Genomic DNA, 18565 nt, shown 5'->3' with positions numbered 1-18565 from the left:
GTCCCAAAAGGTCTCATTCTGCATGATAGCCTTTTCATAAAACTAAAATACCCTTCAAAAATTAAAATAAAAAATATAAGGATTACATATAAATGCAGGAAAAAACTATAAAAAGAAAAACAAGGGAATAACGAAACATGGTTGAGCATAATAATTTTGGGAGTTAGAGAAACAGGGAGATAGGGTGAAGGAGGCAGAGACTATATGGTTAGAAATGTTTTTGTCAAGGTCTTAGCTTTTAGTTTGCTTTTCACAATGTTAAAAATAACTAAATAGGGACTTTCGTGGTGGTCCAGTGGTTAAGACTCTGCACTTCCACTGTAGGTGGCACAGGTTCAATCCCTGGTTGGGGAACTAAGATCCCACATCATGTATGGCATGGTCAAAAAAATAAAAGTAAAATAAAAATAACCAAATTAAATATCCAAACAAAGAGTTTGCCAAAATGAGACTGTGTTATGAACCAAGGATTGTGATTAATCCAGTTCTGTACACCTGAGGTCCAAATAAAGAAAATAGATACCATTTATGACCTACATTAGGGAAAACACATACACACACACACACACATACACACTAAACCTAAGTTCTTTAGGATCATGTTGTTTCCTTTTGCTTTTTTTCTTTCCAAGAAGAAGCCTAAATACTTCAGTATTTGGGAAGAATCCCTTAGTTAAGGATCTCACACCTTTCACCCAGAAATCAGCTAAGAGTGCTGTATCTCCTTTTGCTATTATAAGCAGCTTATGAATAGCAAATAATGTGTCCTTTGAAGATGAATTTTCAGCTAAAAACAAGATTAAATGGCAAGGGAGCATTGGAAACAATTTGTTGATCATAATGTACATTGAAGATTCATTCAGATCAATAGCATGGACTAGATCAGGGTCTATTTGACATATGTAAGCAGAACTTGGGTGATGTTGTCATGGCCAAATTGTCATCATTCTTTTCTTCTAATCACTTTTGCATTGTATAAGGAGAGTCTCTTCTGTGTGTTCAGTAGCACAATTCCTGTTGGTTACTAGAGGTTTGAGAAAGTGAGAACATTTTAATATTCAGATCCTACATAGAATGAGATGTTACCATTTAAAAGCCTTAAGAAATCTGTAGGTGGGAATTAAGGAAGCAACAAAATAAAGATCTCTGATATCTGGAATTTTGGGTTTTGCTATTGAATACAGAGCCCAGATATTACTAGAATTGCTTTCCCTTCAGTGGTTTGTGCTATTGTGAGAATTTATCAGTTACTGTCTTCTGGCATTCATTCCATAGAATTAATTCATGAGGATAAAGAGAGAAATGGCATGGTGTGGATTTTCAACATTTACATATTGAGAAATTTGGAAATTATTTCAAAGCTGAAGTTTGAAACTTTGACTTGCAGAATCCAGAGAGACAAAATTAGATCACTGATCAGAGATAAGTTGTACACTTTGCCCACTCGTAATTCATTCCTTTTCCCTTATTGGGGTCTAACTCAGCAAAGAGTATCTCAGGAGGGCTGTAACTTGTTACCCTTGGAAGCTGGCTTTGCAATCTGAACATTCTAACTTTTTTTTTTAAGAGCTCTTTATTGGAGTATAATTACTTCACAATACTGTGTTAGTTTCTGTTGCACACCAAAGTGAATCAGCCATATGCATACATATGTCCCCATATGCCCTCCCTCTTGAGCCTCCCTCCCATCTTCCCTATCCCACCCTTCTAGGTCATCGCAAATCACCGAGCTGATCTCCCTGTGCTATGCTGCTGCTTCCCATAACTGTTTTACATTTGGTAGTGTATAAATGTTGATGCTAATCTCACTGCGCCCCAGCTTCCCCCTCCCACCCTGTGTCCTCAAGTCCATTTTCTATGTCTACATCTTTATTCCTGCCCTGCAACTAGGTTCATCAGTACCTTTTTTTTTTTTTTTTTTAGATTCCATATATATGTGTTAGAATATGGTATTTGCTTTTCTCTTTCTGACTTACTTCACTCTGTATGACAGACTCTGGGTCCATCCACCTCACTACAAATAACTCAATTTCGTTTCTTTTTATGGCTAAGTAATATTACATTGTATATATGTGCCACATCTTCTTTATCCATTCATCTGTCGATGGACATTTAGGTTGCTTCCATGTCCTGGCTATTGTAAATAGTGCTGCAGTGAACATTGTGGTACATGTCTCTTTTTGAATTATGGTTTTCTCTGGGTATATGTCCAGTAGTGGGATTGCTGGGTCATATGGTAGTTCTATTTTTAGTTTTTTAAGGAACCTCCATACTGTTTTCCATAGTGGTTGTATCAATTTACATTCTCACCGACAGTGCAGGAGGGTTCCCTTTTCACCACACCCTTTCCAGCATTTATTGTTTCTAGATTTTTTGATGATAGCCATTCTGACTGGCATGAGGTGATACCTCATTGTAGTTTTTTTTTTTTTCCCCTGGGAATACTTATTTATTTGGTCTATTAACACCAAGATCTGCAAAAAACAAACAAAAAAACACAACTTCTAAACACAGGATAATAAAACTTGAACATTAACATTCTTCTTCGATTTTGTGTAAGCTCTGCAGTATGGAAAATATACAGACTTCAAACAGCTGCAAAAATAGTGTCTTTGGGAGAAAATAGAGTTTCTACATCGATACAAGAAAAATAGGCATTTTTCTAACCCAGCCCAGTCCTGGGGCAGGTGGAGGGTGGAGAGTCACCACTTGCCACCTGGAGGAATGCCAGTTCTCCCTCTCCCCTACTACCCACCTGGGGCTGGGCAGGCTGGGCTGCTGCTTAAGACAATCTTAGGGTGAAAGCGAGATGAAAATGCCACTTAGGAAAACGCTTGGTTCCCCCTCTGCCAGCAGCTGGATTGGTCAAGTATTATGGCCCTTTCGAGCTGCTTTGGTCAGCTCCTCCAATGAGAGGGAGGTAGGGGGATGGGACTGAGAGGATCGGGGAATCTATTCGGGTCTCCTCATCTGTGTCTGGGGAGGAGAGGTAAGGAAATCTGTGGTGTCCCCTCTCCTTTAATCATGGCTAGCTTGCTCCATGATAAAGACATGGGCCCCATACACTGTCCTTCGGACTCACACCCAGGGGTGGGGGACCCAAGACCTTCTGGTTGAGTTTTCCACCAAGTGAGGGGGTGACAAGAACACGGGTGTGACTTGTGAGCTGCCCAGCTTCTAGTGGAGGAGGCAGGTCCCCTCACATTCGAAGGGGCAGGGGTCCATCGGAAAGCGGACCCAGGGCTTTGACACAATAAATGAAAGTGCTCAAAGGCCAGGAGGGAAGGGCTCCTTCATCCCCCATCTCAGGGGAGCTCGGGAGGGGCCTGCCACCAAGGCTCTGATCTCCATGGTGAAGTGGGAGTGGGGCCCTCAGACCACCAGGGAGCTCTGGAAAAGCGCAGGCTCTTCTGACGGTGGGGGCGCTGCCAAGACTCAAATGGCAGCGAGGAGGCCTTGGGGGGGCCTCTGGATCCTTCTGAGGCGGTGGCCTGGGGCTGGCCGGGGGAAGGGGGGACCCCGGGCTTGAGGGGCAGTTACGGAAGATGAAGCCCATGCTGGGGAAGAGGGGCTTCATCAAGCTGACGGGGCAGAAAGCCGAGCCGGTTGGGTTGAAACGGACTTTGTTCTTGTCAGGACAGGAAGTCAGGAAGGCCAGGTCAGGACCTGGGGACGTGGCCTCTTCAAACACCCGCAGTCTCTCACAGCCTTCCGGGGGTTCCCGTTTGAAGATGTAGCTGTGATTGGGCTGAGGGGAGGCGGCAAAGGCAAGGACTGGAGATGGGCTGCCCTCTTCAAGGAAGGCTGGGTGGCCTGGAGGGGAAGCTTTGTCACTGGGGATGGACGTCAGCTCCTCGGCTGCACCCTGGTGTTCCTCACGGCCAGTCTGGCCAGAAGACTGGGGGGATGCCAGGGGCATGGAGGGAGAGCTGGCAAGGTTTCCAGGCTCCAGGAGGAGGAGGGGATGATCACAGCTGCCGCTCTGGAGGGGACCTGGGGCTCGGTGTCCGTCAGGGATTTCAAGGATCCGCAGCAGCTCCTCCTCACCCTGCTCTTTCACAAACACCTCCTCCAGCTCTTGGTTGAGCCCTTCCAGGCTCCGGTGCAGGCAGGGGCTCAGTCGCAGGACAGAGGACCCTGAGGGGAAGCTGGGAGGGGACGCCCTCAGTGCTCCCCGCACAGCATGGTCCCCTTGGAGGGGGAGCCCCGCTCCTTCTCTTTCCCGCTGCGGCTAAGCTTTGTCCTCTGCAGCTGTTGCTTCAACTTGGTAATCTCTTTTCGGTGGTCTGTGCTGCCCCAGGACGCTGAGCGCTTGTGTGTACACGAGCTGGCCCGCTCACCTTCAAGCTCTTGCCAGGACAGGGGGGTCTGGGTGGCCTTGTCATTGGTACAGCAGGTGAAGGCCCCATCAGCATCTCGTGGCCACTGGCCCAGAAGGTAGGAGCTGAGGATGGTGTCCAGGGAGAATGTACGCCGGACCTGGGGTGGCTAAGGCCTACACACTGGCTTTTCTGGGGCCACGGAACACGGGACGCTGGCTGCGCGGCCACTCCCGTCCCGGCGCTGGTGCGGCTGCTGCAGCTGGAAAGGGACGGTGGCCCTGAGCGGCTGCAGCCCAGCCCGGGGAAAGCCGGCGGGGGCTGGGGGAGAGCAGCCCCGCCGGAGGCCCCCTGCCCCTCCGTGCCCTGGCCCCCAGGCACCTCCGCCTCTGCCGCCCACTGCGGCCCCCGCCATCGCCCGCCCGCCTGACTGCTGGCCTGCCTCGGCCCCACAGCGAGCCCCACACTCTCATTGTAGTTTTGATTTGCATTTCTCTAATAATTAGTGATGTTGAGCATCTTTTCATGTGCCTCTTGCCCATCTGTATGAATATTCTAACTTTTGAAGTTTTGTAGGATATGGTCAATTGGAGAAGACAGTGACCAGTGATCATTAAATTCAGCGTGCTATCGCAAGCTTGACAAACATCATCTAATTCCGTGTATGAGCCAGCCAGTCTGAGGGTTTACATTAAGGTGGAAAAATTCTAGAAGCACTGTCAGCCTGTGTATATCTTTAGTTCCTATTTGATAATCTTCCTTCAAGTCCAGAGAATATATTTTTTGACGGATATTTTCATTTGTAATGAGACTATGGTCGTTTCTCATGGATCATGGACATTCATGAGTTGATTCAGCAGGGAGTCAGTCATTTTCTTTGCAAATGAGTGTGTCCAAACCAGGGAAATGGATGCTAATGGATCTTGGTTAATTTTAAGGGCAAGTGAAGAACAAAGTAGTCTGTTGTGATCTCTTTTTGTATGTTTCTCATTTGCTAATAAGCACAGTTAACTTACAAACAGTTTGTGTTTCCATACGAATTGTAAAATTTTTTGTTCTAATTCTGTGAAGAGTGCCATTGGTAGTTTGATAGGGATTGCATTGAATCTGTAGGTTGATTTGGGTAGTACAGTCATTTTCACAATATTGATTCTTCCAATCCAAGAACATGGTATATTTCTCCATCTGTTTATGTCATCTTTGATTTCTTTCATCAGTGTTTTAGCCTGAGAAAACCATAATTCAAAAAGAGACATGTACCACAATGTTCATTGCAGCACTATTTATAATAGCCAGGACATGGAAGCAACCTAAATGTCCATCGACAGATGAATGGTTAAAGAAGATATGGCATATATATACAATGAAATATTACTCAGCCATAAAAAGAAATGAAATTGAATTATTTTTAGTGAGGTGGATGGACCTAGAGTCTCATACAGAGTGAAGTAAGAAAGAGAAAAACAAATACCATATGCTAACACATATATATATATATATGGAATTCAAAAAAAAAGAATGGTACTGATGAACCTAGTGACAGGGCAGGAATAAAGATGTAGACATAGAGAATGGACTTGAGGACACAGGGCGGAGGGGGAAGCTGGGGCGAAGTGAGATTAGCATCGACATATATACACTACTGAATGTAAAATAGTTATGGGAAGCAGCAGCATAGCACAGGGAGATCAGTTCAGTGCTTTGAGATGACCTAGAAATGTGGGATAGGGAGGATGGGAGGGAGGCTCAAGAGGGAGGGGATATGGGGATATATGTATGCATATGACTGATTCACTTTGTTGTACAACAGAAACTAACAGTATTATGAAGCAGTTATCCTCCAATAAAGGTCTATTAAAAAAACAACAACGGTTTGGCTCTTTTGGAAGCCATTCCTACCTGCATTAAAGTATTACTGAACTGTCAGGCATCCTATTTATAGTTCTGTTCCCTTTGACTTCACATTTAAGTGGAAAGAGGTGGGTGGTGAGAGGCTATTTGATGTTACTCTTCTCACCTTATAAGAAACTGAAATTTTAGGATTGAAATTGTCACAAAGGCCTCTCAAGTTGTAGGGTTCTTTCTACCCTAGGAAATGTTTTTCTAGACTTGCGATCACTCAAGTCATCATCATTGAGGAAATCCAGTCATAGTCTTTCTGTGTGTTATCAAAGACCTAGTCTACTCTTCCCTGGAAAAAGACATTGGGGAATACCTAATTCACCAATGCCACTAAGCTAGCTTTACTCCCTTCCTTCCTTCCTTGTGTGAGGAACTCAGACTGATTTTTAACACCAGTAGGGTTGTAGACTTGCTTTTTAAGCAAAGGAATGGTGATGTTCTTGAGAAATTTGGGAAGTTTAGTTTGAGAAGTAAGTATATAAGACCAGGTTGACTGAATAAGACTTTCTTGAGACTGCCTGCCCTTAAGAGAATGTGTGGTCTTGTCTGAGGGGAAGACTGTTTTCCTTTTAATGCTTTTGTACTTAAGAAGGAATACTTGGTAATATGTGTGATTCATTACAATCAGTTATAAATTTGAGCGATAATTATAAGAAGAAAACTCATTGATCAGGATCATACTCATCCCTGGACACTATTTGATAGTGGTTAGAGGCTTTGCTTTCAAGTAGGGGAGGGATCATAGGAGGAGAGTTGTGAGAGAGGAGTTTTTAAATTATTGTTGCATTTAATTTATACTTCCTAAATCACAGAAGCATGGAAAAGATTCTTCCTGAGATTGAAGGAAGGGCTTTGGTGTATACATTCTCAGTGACTAAGTCTTTATTGATTTATTTATTAAATTGAAGTATCGTTGATTTACCGTATTGTGCTAATTACTGCTGCACAGCAAAGTGATTCAATTATACATAAATATACTTTTTTTTGTATTCTTTTCCATTATGGTTTATCATAGGATATTGAATATAGTTCTCTGTGCTGTACAGTAGGACCTTGTTGTTTATCCATTCTGTGTATAAAAGCTTACATCTGCTAACACCCACCTCCCACTCTATCCCTCCCGCAACCCCCTCTCCCTTGGCAACCACCAGTCTGTTCTCTATGCTCAGTGACTAAGTCTTGATTACATGAGTAGATGACCTATTTTGTGCACATTTAAATTTTTGAATGATTTTTGCTAAGCCAGTAAATGTGATTTGGGGCTAATTTTCCCATCTCTGCATAATTTGATATGTTCTGAGAATACAAAGTAACTTAGATTATTTGATGTTTTTGGATTATGCATCCCACCACTTTCCTTTATGAGGACACATATTTAAGAATTACACATACATACATTCATTTCTTCATCAAATATTTACTGAGTGCCTACTGTGTGCCAGGCCCTGTTCTAGAAGTTTGGCATGCACCTGTGAACAGTAGACAGAAATCTCTACCTATTTCTTTTTTATTTTTAAAATATTTATTTATTTATTTAGGCTGTGCTGGGTCTTAGTTGTGGCACGTGGGATCTTTGTTGTGGCATGCGGGATCTTTTAAGTTGTGGCATGCGGGATCTGTAAGTTGCGGCATGCAGGCTCATAGTTGCGGCATGTGGGCTTCTTAGTTATGGTGTGCGGACTCCTTAGTTGTGGCATGCGGACTCCTTATTTGTGGCATGCGGACTCTTAGTCATGGCATGTGAACTCTTAGTTGTGGCATGCATGCAGGATCTAGTTCCCCGACCAGGGATTGAATCCAGGGCCCCTGCATTGGGAGCTCGGAGTCTTACCCACTGGACCACCAGGGAAGTCCCTCTACCTATTTCTTTATGAGGATTATTAACTGTTTATATGAGGAGGTCCTTAGAGTACATTTATTCTTCAACTTTTTGTTAACCCTGTTTTAATGATGGAAGGGAGAAGAACAAAACTAGGGATATCTGACTTCAGGAAAGGAGTTTTTGCAAAAATGATCTATTTGGTAACAAAAATGTCACTATTGCTTACATCAATTTTAGATCTTGTCTTTGGAAGTGTGGTTCACACACAAATATTAGTCACATTGCTTTATAATCAATTCTAATTTTTTACATCTCTCTCCAAATTTGCCTGCTTGTTCATTCACTTTACTTACCACATTGGCTTTGAATGATCTTTCACTTTCTGAAAATAAAATCTACCCTTAAAATCTGGTAATTGCCTCTGAAGATATTTAAAACAATGTGTTGGAGGTAATTGTAATATCAAAAATAAGATCATGGGCCCCCTGAAGGCAGTAGCCCTCTTTTGTACATATAATTTCAGGCATCTTTATTAAAAGTAAATCTTGTTTTACAGTGACCTTGAACATATATTCTCTGTTAAGTGTGTATCAGAATATGCCTAACCGGTATCAATCTGAGCCTGACTGTAGGTGATTCTGTGATTTAATTTGCAGTAAGTAGGCTTTTTTTTGTTCTTCACCCTCACCAGGTATACAATGTTTACATGGCAGGGAGGCAGTTGTGTTCTAAGCGGTACCGGGAGTTTGCCATCCTACACCAGAACCTGAAGAGAGAGTTTGCCAACTTTACATTTCCCCGACTTCCAGGGAAGTGGCCATTCTCTTTATCAGAACAGCAATTAGATGCCCGACGTCGGGGGTTGGAAGAATATCTAGAAAAAGGTAAGCCAGGCTATTAAACTCTACTATCTTGAGTAAAAATAGGGTCTAGGTATATATTGCAGCTCCTAAACTGCATAGCTAAGTTTCCTGAAACTCAACAGTGAAAGTAAATCAAGTTTTTGACTTAGATGTTGAATGATCTGAGCTTTGAAGCCAAGAGTAAAATGTTCAGTACAGCAATTAATAGCCTATTTTATTGACTCGCCAAACACTTAACAACAACAGAAAACTGCATAATTATTTTTTGATGCATTAAGGACCTTTATTTATTTGTAGGGTTATATTTTTGCACACAGCAAACATATACAGACTCAGCAACATGCTAAATTGATTTGGGAACTAGATGGGCAGTATTTAAGACATTTTTATGAAAGTGATTTTGGTTCACTGGCATGTCCTACTTGAAAATTCCTTATTCCTCTTACACGTGTCCATGGATAGGTTTGATGAGTTGTAGGTAAGCTAATGTTCCCTTTTTCTAAGTAGGTTATAGGTAGAAATATTAAAACTTATTTGTTATCTCAGGACCTCCAAACAATACATAGGAGTCTTTGGATGTGGATGCTGAAACGTTTGTCTAGAAAGGCAGGGAGAAATGACACAGATCTCCTGAATAAGATGGTTCAGTTTGTGGCTCAGAGAAGAGACCTTGTTTTGCTACGTTATAGTTACATAATTTGCTAGGCATGCAATAGGCTTTTCTTTAAAATACTAATTTAACAGAATAATGGTCTTATGTGGTATTTAATAATTCTGTGTCCTTGTAGAAGAACTAATTGACCTAGTTGAATTTTTTTTAAACTTTGGTAGAGAGCTTTATCCCTGAAGAAAAACCATTTCCCCCATAGAAGGTAGTTAAACTTCATCTATTTTTAGCTTTTCTCTAACATGGAATGGCCTCCTAACACAGCCTTTGGGAAATGAGAAAGAGTACAATTTTTTTTTTAATAAAATGAAGTAAAATCAGCAGTGTAATTTATTATCCTCAGGAGAATGTTAGGAAATTAACTCTCTTAGATTTAGATGATTACCTACCTACCTGCCTGTTTTCTTTTCCTTCCTTCTCCCTTTCTCTCTCTCTCTTTTTTTTAGTTGTAGTTGTTTTGAAGTTAAAGTTAGTGAGGTGAGAAGATGAGAAGATGTGCTCAGCTTAATACTTGATTACCTACCCATTTTTTTCCAAAGTGGCTTTAAATGCTTATGATTCTCTTACTGGCCTGCTCCTAGGCCAAATAGATATTTTTCTTTGTATTTTAATTTTGTGTTTATTCCTAATTGACCTTACCCTTGCTCTATTGTCTAGCTTATTAATAGTTAACACAAGACAGCAAAGTTAGATTTACTGAACTTTTATTTTTCTTTTACAGGTAACTTCCTTTGTCTATGTTTAATGTTTTTAATAAGCTACATCTTTGTACGTCTATTATTCCTCTGTTCTGGTTCATATTTATATAAATGTTTGTTGTGCCGTAAAATATCATGTGTCAGGGATGGCATACTACCTCAGCACTGCCTGCTAATGATGATTTATACTTAAACCTTGATATGTTCTTGACTTTATATTCTTGATTTTAGGGCCTCATGCCAGATTCTGTCTTTGTTTTCTATAGTGTGCTCAATACGAGTCATTGGTGAGAGTGACATCATGCAGGAATTCTTATCAGAATCAGATGAGGTAGGTGAATACCCACTATAGTGACTGTTTACCTCTTGGCTCCTTGTGGGGGAAAATAAAGATATCGATGATGGATTGAATTGCCATAAATTCTCTAAATGACTGTTTTTTCAACTTCCTTTTGTTATGTGTCCTGCTTATCCTTCAAGACCTGGTGCTAGGTCCACCTTCTCTTTGAAGCCTCCCCTGATATTCAGGGGATACACATTGATTTTTCATTCCACCAAGAACTTCTGCAGTCAGTACACATAATTATCACCTTGTTGCTATCTCAGTCTCTAATTTTTTTTTTTTTTTTTTTTTTTTTTTGCGATACGCGGGCCTCTCACTGTTGTGGCCTCTCCCGTTGCGGAGCACAGGCTCCGGATGTGCAGGCTCAGTGGCCGTGTCTCACGGGCCTAGCCGCTCCGCGGCATGTGGGATCTTCCTGGACCAGGGCACAAACCTGTGTCCCCTGCATCGGCAGGCGGACTCTCAACCACTGCGCCACCCGGGAAGCCCTCTAATTTTTTATACATATAGTCAGATGATCCCTTTATAATTTTACTTTACTAGATCATGAGCTACCTGTAGGTAAGAGCTAAATCTTTTTTTTTTCAGCTTTTTGAATATAATTGTCAAATATGAATTGTATATATTAAGGTGTACAACTTGATGTTTTGATATCTGTATACATTGTGAAATGATCACCATAATCAAGTTAACTAACCTATCCATCATCTCATTACCATTTCCTCCTCCCTTTTCTCTTCTTTCCTTCCTTCCTTTCTTCACTTCAGATCTACCCCCTTAGCAAATTTCAAATATAGAATATAGTATTGTTAACTATGATCACCACGCTGTACATTAGATCTTCAGAACAAGAGCTAAATCTTGAACATCTTTATATTCCCAGTGCCTTACCACAATGTCAGGCATTTTGTAGGTGCTTAATAAATATTAATTAAATAGAAGAATGACTATGTAATGCTGCTGTATTAAATAGTGTGTCATCCACTAATTATTTTATATGTATATGTTTTATTTCCCCAGCTAGATTATAAGTTTCTTGCAGACAAGGGCTTTTATAACAAAGTAATGCTTAGGATAGTTTTAGGCAATGAATAGTAGTTTTTTTAAAGTGGTAAATGAAGATGGACTTGTTTCTAAATAGTTGTTTCTCTGTAATAAAAATTACAAGGTCACAAATTTGTTAGAGGAATGTGTTAATTTTCAAAAGCAGTAAGAGAGAAAGACTTCTTTCGAATTAAGGAGGATAAGAATTGTTTACTCTTTGCTAGAAGAAAATTGGACATCAGACTAACTCAGATTCCTGAGTTTCATCAATTTTTCCTTTCAAAGGTGTCATGATTATTTCAGGGTTCAGAAAGGAACTTAGGATACCTCTTGAGCCAATCTAGCATGCCTAACCATTTAAAACCAAAGAATATTTGTTGAAACTACTGCTTTTGGTTGTTTTCTTTTCTCATTTGTGAGTTCTGAATGTTTGAAAGTAAGCCAAAAATCTTATCTGTGTTTGACCTAGACTGATTCACACAAGTTTTCTGTTTTGAGATATGAACACGTTGGGTTCAACATATTTCTTTCCTCCCTGTTCATCTTAAAGGTTAACTTCTGCTGCAGCCTAAAGTCAGCTTTATGACTTGAAATGTATTGACTTATGTCTTTTTTCCCCTTTTCATTGGAACTCACTTTCTTTCTATCACAAGTTTAGGTTGTTTAGCTAGCATGTTGCAAGGAGAATGAGGATATACTGGGTCATAAATTCTTTTTTTTTTTTTAATTAATTCTTTTTCTGCCTTTTCCCCAGAACTACAATGGTGTGTCTGACGTAGAGCTGAGAGTAGCATTACCAGATGGAACAACAGTTACAGTCAGGGTTAAAAAGAACAGTACTACAGACCAAGTATATCAGGTAAATTAAACTTGAACAAGTAGGCTTGACATTGGTTGGTTTAAAACTAAGAAAGATAGATTAAATGAGTTAATACATATAAGGAGCTTGGAGTATCTGGCATGTATTAAATTTATTAAATGTTAGCTGCTGCTGTTGATGTTATGATTATTAACGTGGAAGTACTTTGTCCTCCTTGAAAGAAAGATACAATAAATATCCCCAGGTTGTAATGGTTGTGATTAGCACCCCCTCTTTTTAATTGTAAAAGACTTTCTAATGTATGTGAAAATAGAATAGTACAGTGAAACTCCATGTACTCATCACTCATATTTAATAATCCTCAAGATTTTGCCACATTTGTGTTATATATCCTTTTTTCCTTTTCCTTTGTTTAAATATTTTAAAGCAAATTCCATGTTTTTCGACCTGTGTATATTTCAGTATACATCTCTAAAAAATATGGATGTTCCTCTTACATAATCACAAAGCCATTATCAAACCTAAAAAATTAACTACTTCCATGGTATTAACTAATAATAAATCCATAGTCAAGTTTTCCCAATTGTCTAAAAATGATTTTTAACAGTTGGTTTGTTATAATTTGGATCTAAACAAGGTCCTTATGTCCTTAAAAAACATTTGGTTTTTATGTTTGTTTTAATATAGAGCAGTCTGCCTTCCCTTCCCTTACCCAACTTTTTTCCCTTATGTTATTGTTTTATTGCAGAAATTGGGTCTGTGTCCTGTGGAATGTCCCACATTCTGAATTTATTTGTTTGCTTCTTTTGTCTATTTGTGTCATTTAATATGCCTTTCTGTCTACTTATATTTTCTATCAATGGAATTTTTCTCTAGAGGCTTGATTAGATTCAGGTTCAGCTTTTTGATGAGAGTACTTCATAATCGGTGCTGTGTACTTCATATTGCTTCTCAACCGGAGGAACACAATATCTGGTTATCCACTTTTAGTGATTAATCAGTAGGTTTACATGGTAATAACCTGATGTCTCCATTGTTAAGTTCTTCACTGATCTTTTATCCAATAAGTGTATCACTGATGATTACTGTCCTAACCAGTGATTTCATTAAGGGTTGCAAAACGCTGATTTTCCAATTTTCTCATTTCTTCACATTTATTAACTAGAATTCTTCTGTAAAGAACTTCCCCTTATCAACTGAGGCTATTTAGTATCCTGAAATACAGTTTATAGGAAAAGGGGGATAAATATGTAATTCTTCCCTTTTATTGTCAGTTTTTGGCATAAAGGATCAATGCCCTAGCTGATTCCAGTGATGTCCAATGAGATAATTATTTTTTTAGTGTCATGTGGCTTTTTAGATACTCAGTATGATTTAATCAAGAACATATATTCTTTTTGGTGCTCACATTGTTCTGTCTTTGGTCAGTGGAATCTCCTTCACGTCTGCTCCTGTATTTTTGTGGTGCAACCCATTTGTTTATGATAGCATCCTGGCTTTTTGGTAGAACAAGATGCTCTGGGCTCATCTTTGTATATTTCCTATACTAGATCTTGAATGAGTCATTTCCCCAAGGAGTCTTTCCTTTCAGTGAGGAATGATATTTAAAGATCATGATCCGGGTGCTGGGTATAATTGTTTCTTTTAGGCCTTTTCATTGGTCTTTAATCCTGATTTGATCAAGATTTTCAGGGAGACTAGTGGGTTTCTGGATATTAGTACTTATTTCTCCTTTGTGGCAAACAAAAACTTTACCCCCCAAATATTTACTGTATACCATGGCAAAGGATATGTACAGGATCTGAGGTATTTCAGAAATTATAAAATGGTGGATTGATTGCAAGGAAAACATTAATTTTATATAGCTTATTGATGTTTTGTTTCATTTTCAATACTTCTCTAGCAAGGCCCAACTTTTTCTTTCACTTCTCTCCTCACCCTGTTACTGAGACTTCTAGCTATAAGCCGTTTTCCAAACCTTGAGAAGATTTCAGTTTCTATCTAGTGCAGTATAGAATGGTAACTTAGAACACTTACAGTCTCCAGTTTCTGCCTCACATCAGGGATGAACCTAGGTCTGATATGTGAGTAGATACAGGAAGAAGGATATCATATTTGGTTTACTGAGACACTAATACTCAATAATTTTCTCTTGTTTAATTAACACCTTATTTATACATTTTGGGATTGATCTTGAAAAGGAATTTTGGTACTACTAGTTTGTGTTTTTTGCTTTGTGTTTTCTTGTTGTTATTTGTATGTAATTTCAATTTTCCTTTATTTGCATATGGAGTCTTTCAATTTCTTTTTATTTATCATGTTGGGACCTTAGTTCCTAGAGAGAAGGACTGATACTTGTTTAAAATGTCTCTGTTGTCCCAACATTTTGCTATTTTCACATGGATAAGGATGATGATAATTCTTAGGATATAGAGGTCCCCAGCATGAGACGTGGATCATCTGAAAAGTAAACAAGAATAATTTGTGAAGTATGAGCAAAATTGATAAACAATGTTTTAAGCTCAAGAACCAAAGATATAGATCTTGTATGTTAACAGCCTGTATATTAAATGTAGGCTGAATGTGTGAGACTAGATATTTAAGAATTTATTTTCTTTTTAAAATCTGTCCTTATGTAGCACATTTTTTGTAAGTGCTATTCTAAAAGATCCTCATGATATGAAGTCCTGTTTCAGAGAGCAAAGCTGATATTTAAGGAGAGACTGTTATTAGCTTTAATTGGAGGGGAGAAACTCATATTTAGAGATCATAGCTGTTTGGATCAAATAAAGGTATTTTTCTCTTTTATTTCATGCATATGTATTCATACATACAAAAAAGAGTAGCTGTGGACCATGAATTTAGTTTCTATGAAACCAAGATGGCAAAACCCTTCTCTTCTCCCTGCTCCTCATGCATATACCTGTCTTTTCCCACAGCACTGTCTGATTTTGTTTTCCTGAAACTAATCTATCCTGTTTACACTTTAGGCTATTGCAGCAAAGGTTGGCATGGACAGTACGACAGTGAATTACTTTGCCTTATTTGAAGTGATCAATCATTCCTTTGGTAAGTGCCAGTAACTAATATTACGTTTTGTTTGAGGATATTTTATCCTAATACTAAGAAACTGAAGCTCCCAAAAGCTGTCAAATTGAAACTGTTTGCCTAGAGAAGAAGATCTTGAAGACAAGGGGCAATCCCACTAATTGGGACTGTTTCTAACAAGCAGACAGGACAAATCCCATTAAGCATAATCCCACTAAGGCTAGATACCTGATCACCCCTTTTTCCTCTGTTGGCAGTATCAGTTACTTACACCCAGCACTGAATCAGATACTTTCATGAGATTTTTAAAAATCAGAGTTCAAAATTAATATATTCCAATGAAACAACCTTAAAAAGAGGGGATTTTCTACTTAGCCACAGCTTGTTTTAGCGTACTTTATGGTTTTTGTAGATTTTTAAGAATAGCTTTTTGTTTTCAGGAGTTAGAAAGAAATATGTTGATTAAAAGCCTTTGCTTTTTAAAAAAATTAGTTTATTTTTGGCTGTGTTGGGTCTTCGTTGCTGCGTGCAGGCTTTCTCTAGTTGCGGCGAGTGGGGGCTACTCTTCGCTGCAGTGCGTGGGCTTCTCATTGCGGTGGCTTCTCGTTGTGGAGCACGAGCTCTAGGCGGGCGGGCTTCAGTAGTTGTGGCACGCGGGCTCAGTACTTGTGGCTCTTGGGCTCTAGAGTGCACGCTCAGTAGTTGTGGTGCGCGGGCTCAGTTACTCCGTGGCATGTGGGATCTTCCTGGACCAGGGCTCGAACCCATGTCCCCTGCATTGGCAGGTGGATTCTTAACCACCGCTCCACGAGAGAAGTCCTGCAAACCACTTTTGACACGTTTGATCAGTCACAGCACCTTCTCCATACATTGCACAAATCTTTTTTTGCGTTTCAGTTGCGCTTTTACCTTTCTTGAAATAATAAAGCATAATATGCCGAAAATGTTGCTTTTTTCTTCCATCTTCAATATTAAAATGGCTATACAAAAATTCACCAATTTTGATAAGTTTTTTTAAATGCATGCTGATATGATAGCTGTCACAATACAGTCTGTTTCGAATGAAGTTAAAGACAACCAAGCACTACTGGAGCCATTTTATGGAAAAGACCGAACGAACTTTTTGGCCAACCCGGTGTTTAAGTTTGTGTAAACAGATATCCTCTTCCTAGGAAGTTTTATTGCACTGTGACAGAGATTTTCTCTTATATATTCTTTTATAAAAGCTAGGGATAGTTGCACTGAGACCACAAAGGGGAGGAAGTTGGAAGGCTTGCTTTAAATGACAGATTTCCTACGGTTTATGGGTCTTTTCCACATCATATATGTACAGGGCTAAGGCCAGAAACAACAGATAATATTGACTGATCAGAACTTCCTCATCCCGGAAAGGGAGAGAGTTTGGTAGATTTGAGTCGCCTTGCCATCCCAGGTCAAGGTAGAACAACTTTGATGCCCCCTAAAGCAGCTATCTCCCAATTGTTTATTGTCTTCCCAAATCTCTACAGTCTAACTAGGCAGATATAAATATTACAAAGGATTGCTAAGGATCCAGGACACTTGGATTCTAATCTTACCTTCTTCTCTAAGCTTTAGTTAACAAATAAAATGGGAAATATTAAATCTGTCTTTTGCTCTGTTATAAAGCCAAGTAAACATCAAGAGAAGAAAACTCCGCCTTTTTAAAGAAAAACAATATAGAAATTAAAAGTGGTAGTGTTTTATACTGCTTGAGTATTGTTAGGAAGAGGAAGTAAGGCTACCCAGAAGTCACTTTTCTTTGGTAAATGTCTAGACTTGTGGGGGGATGTGGAGAGCCTTTCAGCTCTTAACAATAAAAGCTGTTCATTGAGAACTGCCACATGAGAGACTCTGAATGCACCATAACTGGGTAAGAGGGGGAGGCTTGCTGTAAAGATGTTCAGTGGACATTGCTGTAACTTAACTCAGTTATGGATCAGATTTTTTAACTGACTTTGGAGTAGCTGATGTCTGCAAAGTCAGCATGTTAACTGAAAGGCATGTCATTCAGGTGAAAGATTTCAGTTAGCTTGAGGCTCAGTTGGCCAGTCATATTAGAAGGCGTAGATTTGGCTAGGCAAATTGATATTTTGTGGTCCCAAGGCAGAGCTCCTGGATGGAACTAAGCTGATGTGCTGGTTAATGATAACTTCCATTCTTGTCTGCTTTACACAGTTCATACTAGGGAGATGCCTTGTATGTCTTCTCACTCTAGCTTTCTTTGCTTTGTCTTCTCTTTAGTACGTAAGCTGGCACCTAATGAATTTCCTCATAAACTCTACGTCCAGAATTACACATCAGCTGTGCCAGGCACCTGCCTAACCATTCGAAAGTGGCTTTTTACGACAGAAGAAGAAATCCTCTTAAATGACAATGACCTTGCTGTTACCTACTTCTTTCATCAGGTGGGTGAACTGATCTCCCTGGAAAGGCCTGATTTCTTTTTCTGTTTGTATGTAGTGGTCATTTGCCAATACAGTGTGAATCCTTGAGTAAGCTGTTTTGTCTCCTGGATCTTAGTTAAATTTGTAAAATGTTCTGTCCCATTTTGACAAAAGATAAGTTTAAGAAGGTGGGGGGACTTCCCTGGTGGTGCACTGGTTAAGAATCCGCCTGCCAGTGCAGGGGACACGGGTCCGAGCCCTGGTCCAAGAAGATCCCACGTGCTGCAGAGCAGCTAAGCCAGTGCACCACAACTACTGAGCCTGTGCTCTAGAGCCCACAAGCCACAACTACGGAGCCTGTGTGCCACAACTACTGAAGCCCACACGCCTCGAGCCTGTGCTCCGCAACAAGAGAGGCCATCGTGATGAGAAGCCCTCACACTGCATTGAAGAGTAGCGACCACTCACTGCAACTAAAGAAAGCCGGTGCACAGCAATGAAGAACCAACGCAGCCAAAAATAAATAAATAAAGCCATTAAAAAAAAAAAAAGTTTAATAAGGGGATATCCTGGAGTTCAAAATGTATTTATTATTATTTTTTAAAGCAATAACAAATGAACATTATGGGGCTAT

The 18565-nt window shown here is 39.8% G+C and overlaps 1 protein-coding gene and 1 pseudogene across 2 annotated transcripts in view; one reads left to right on the top strand and one right to left on the bottom strand.

The window, feature by feature from the left end:
- The window catches only part of SNX27 (sorting nexin 27), an 82806-nt gene that overhangs the window by 44163 nt on the left and 20078 nt on the right, over positions 1-18565 (top strand). The window contains exons 3-7 of the mRNA XM_082656790.1: positions 8735-8927; positions 10538-10602; positions 12413-12517; positions 15469-15547; positions 17789-17952. Of these exons, the coding sequence (XP_082512916.1) occupies positions 8735-8927; positions 10538-10602; positions 12413-12517; positions 15469-15547; positions 17789-17952 (606 nt within the window). The remainder of the gene's footprint in view (positions 1-8734; positions 8928-10537; positions 10603-12412; positions 12518-15468; positions 15548-17788; positions 17953-18565) is intronic.
- LOC309829511 (protein FAM117A-like) lies at positions 3373-4734 on the bottom strand (annotated as a pseudogene). The gene has a single exon. The product of its transcript is annotated as a protein FAM117A-like (transcript).

Source organism: Grampus griseus (assembly GCF_964374135.1).
Source record: "Grampus griseus genome assembly, chromosome: 1".
Classification (NCBI taxonomy): domain Eukaryota; kingdom Metazoa; phylum Chordata; class Mammalia; order Artiodactyla; family Delphinidae; genus Grampus; species Grampus griseus.
This window is presented reverse-complemented; position numbering and strand designations above follow the sequence as displayed.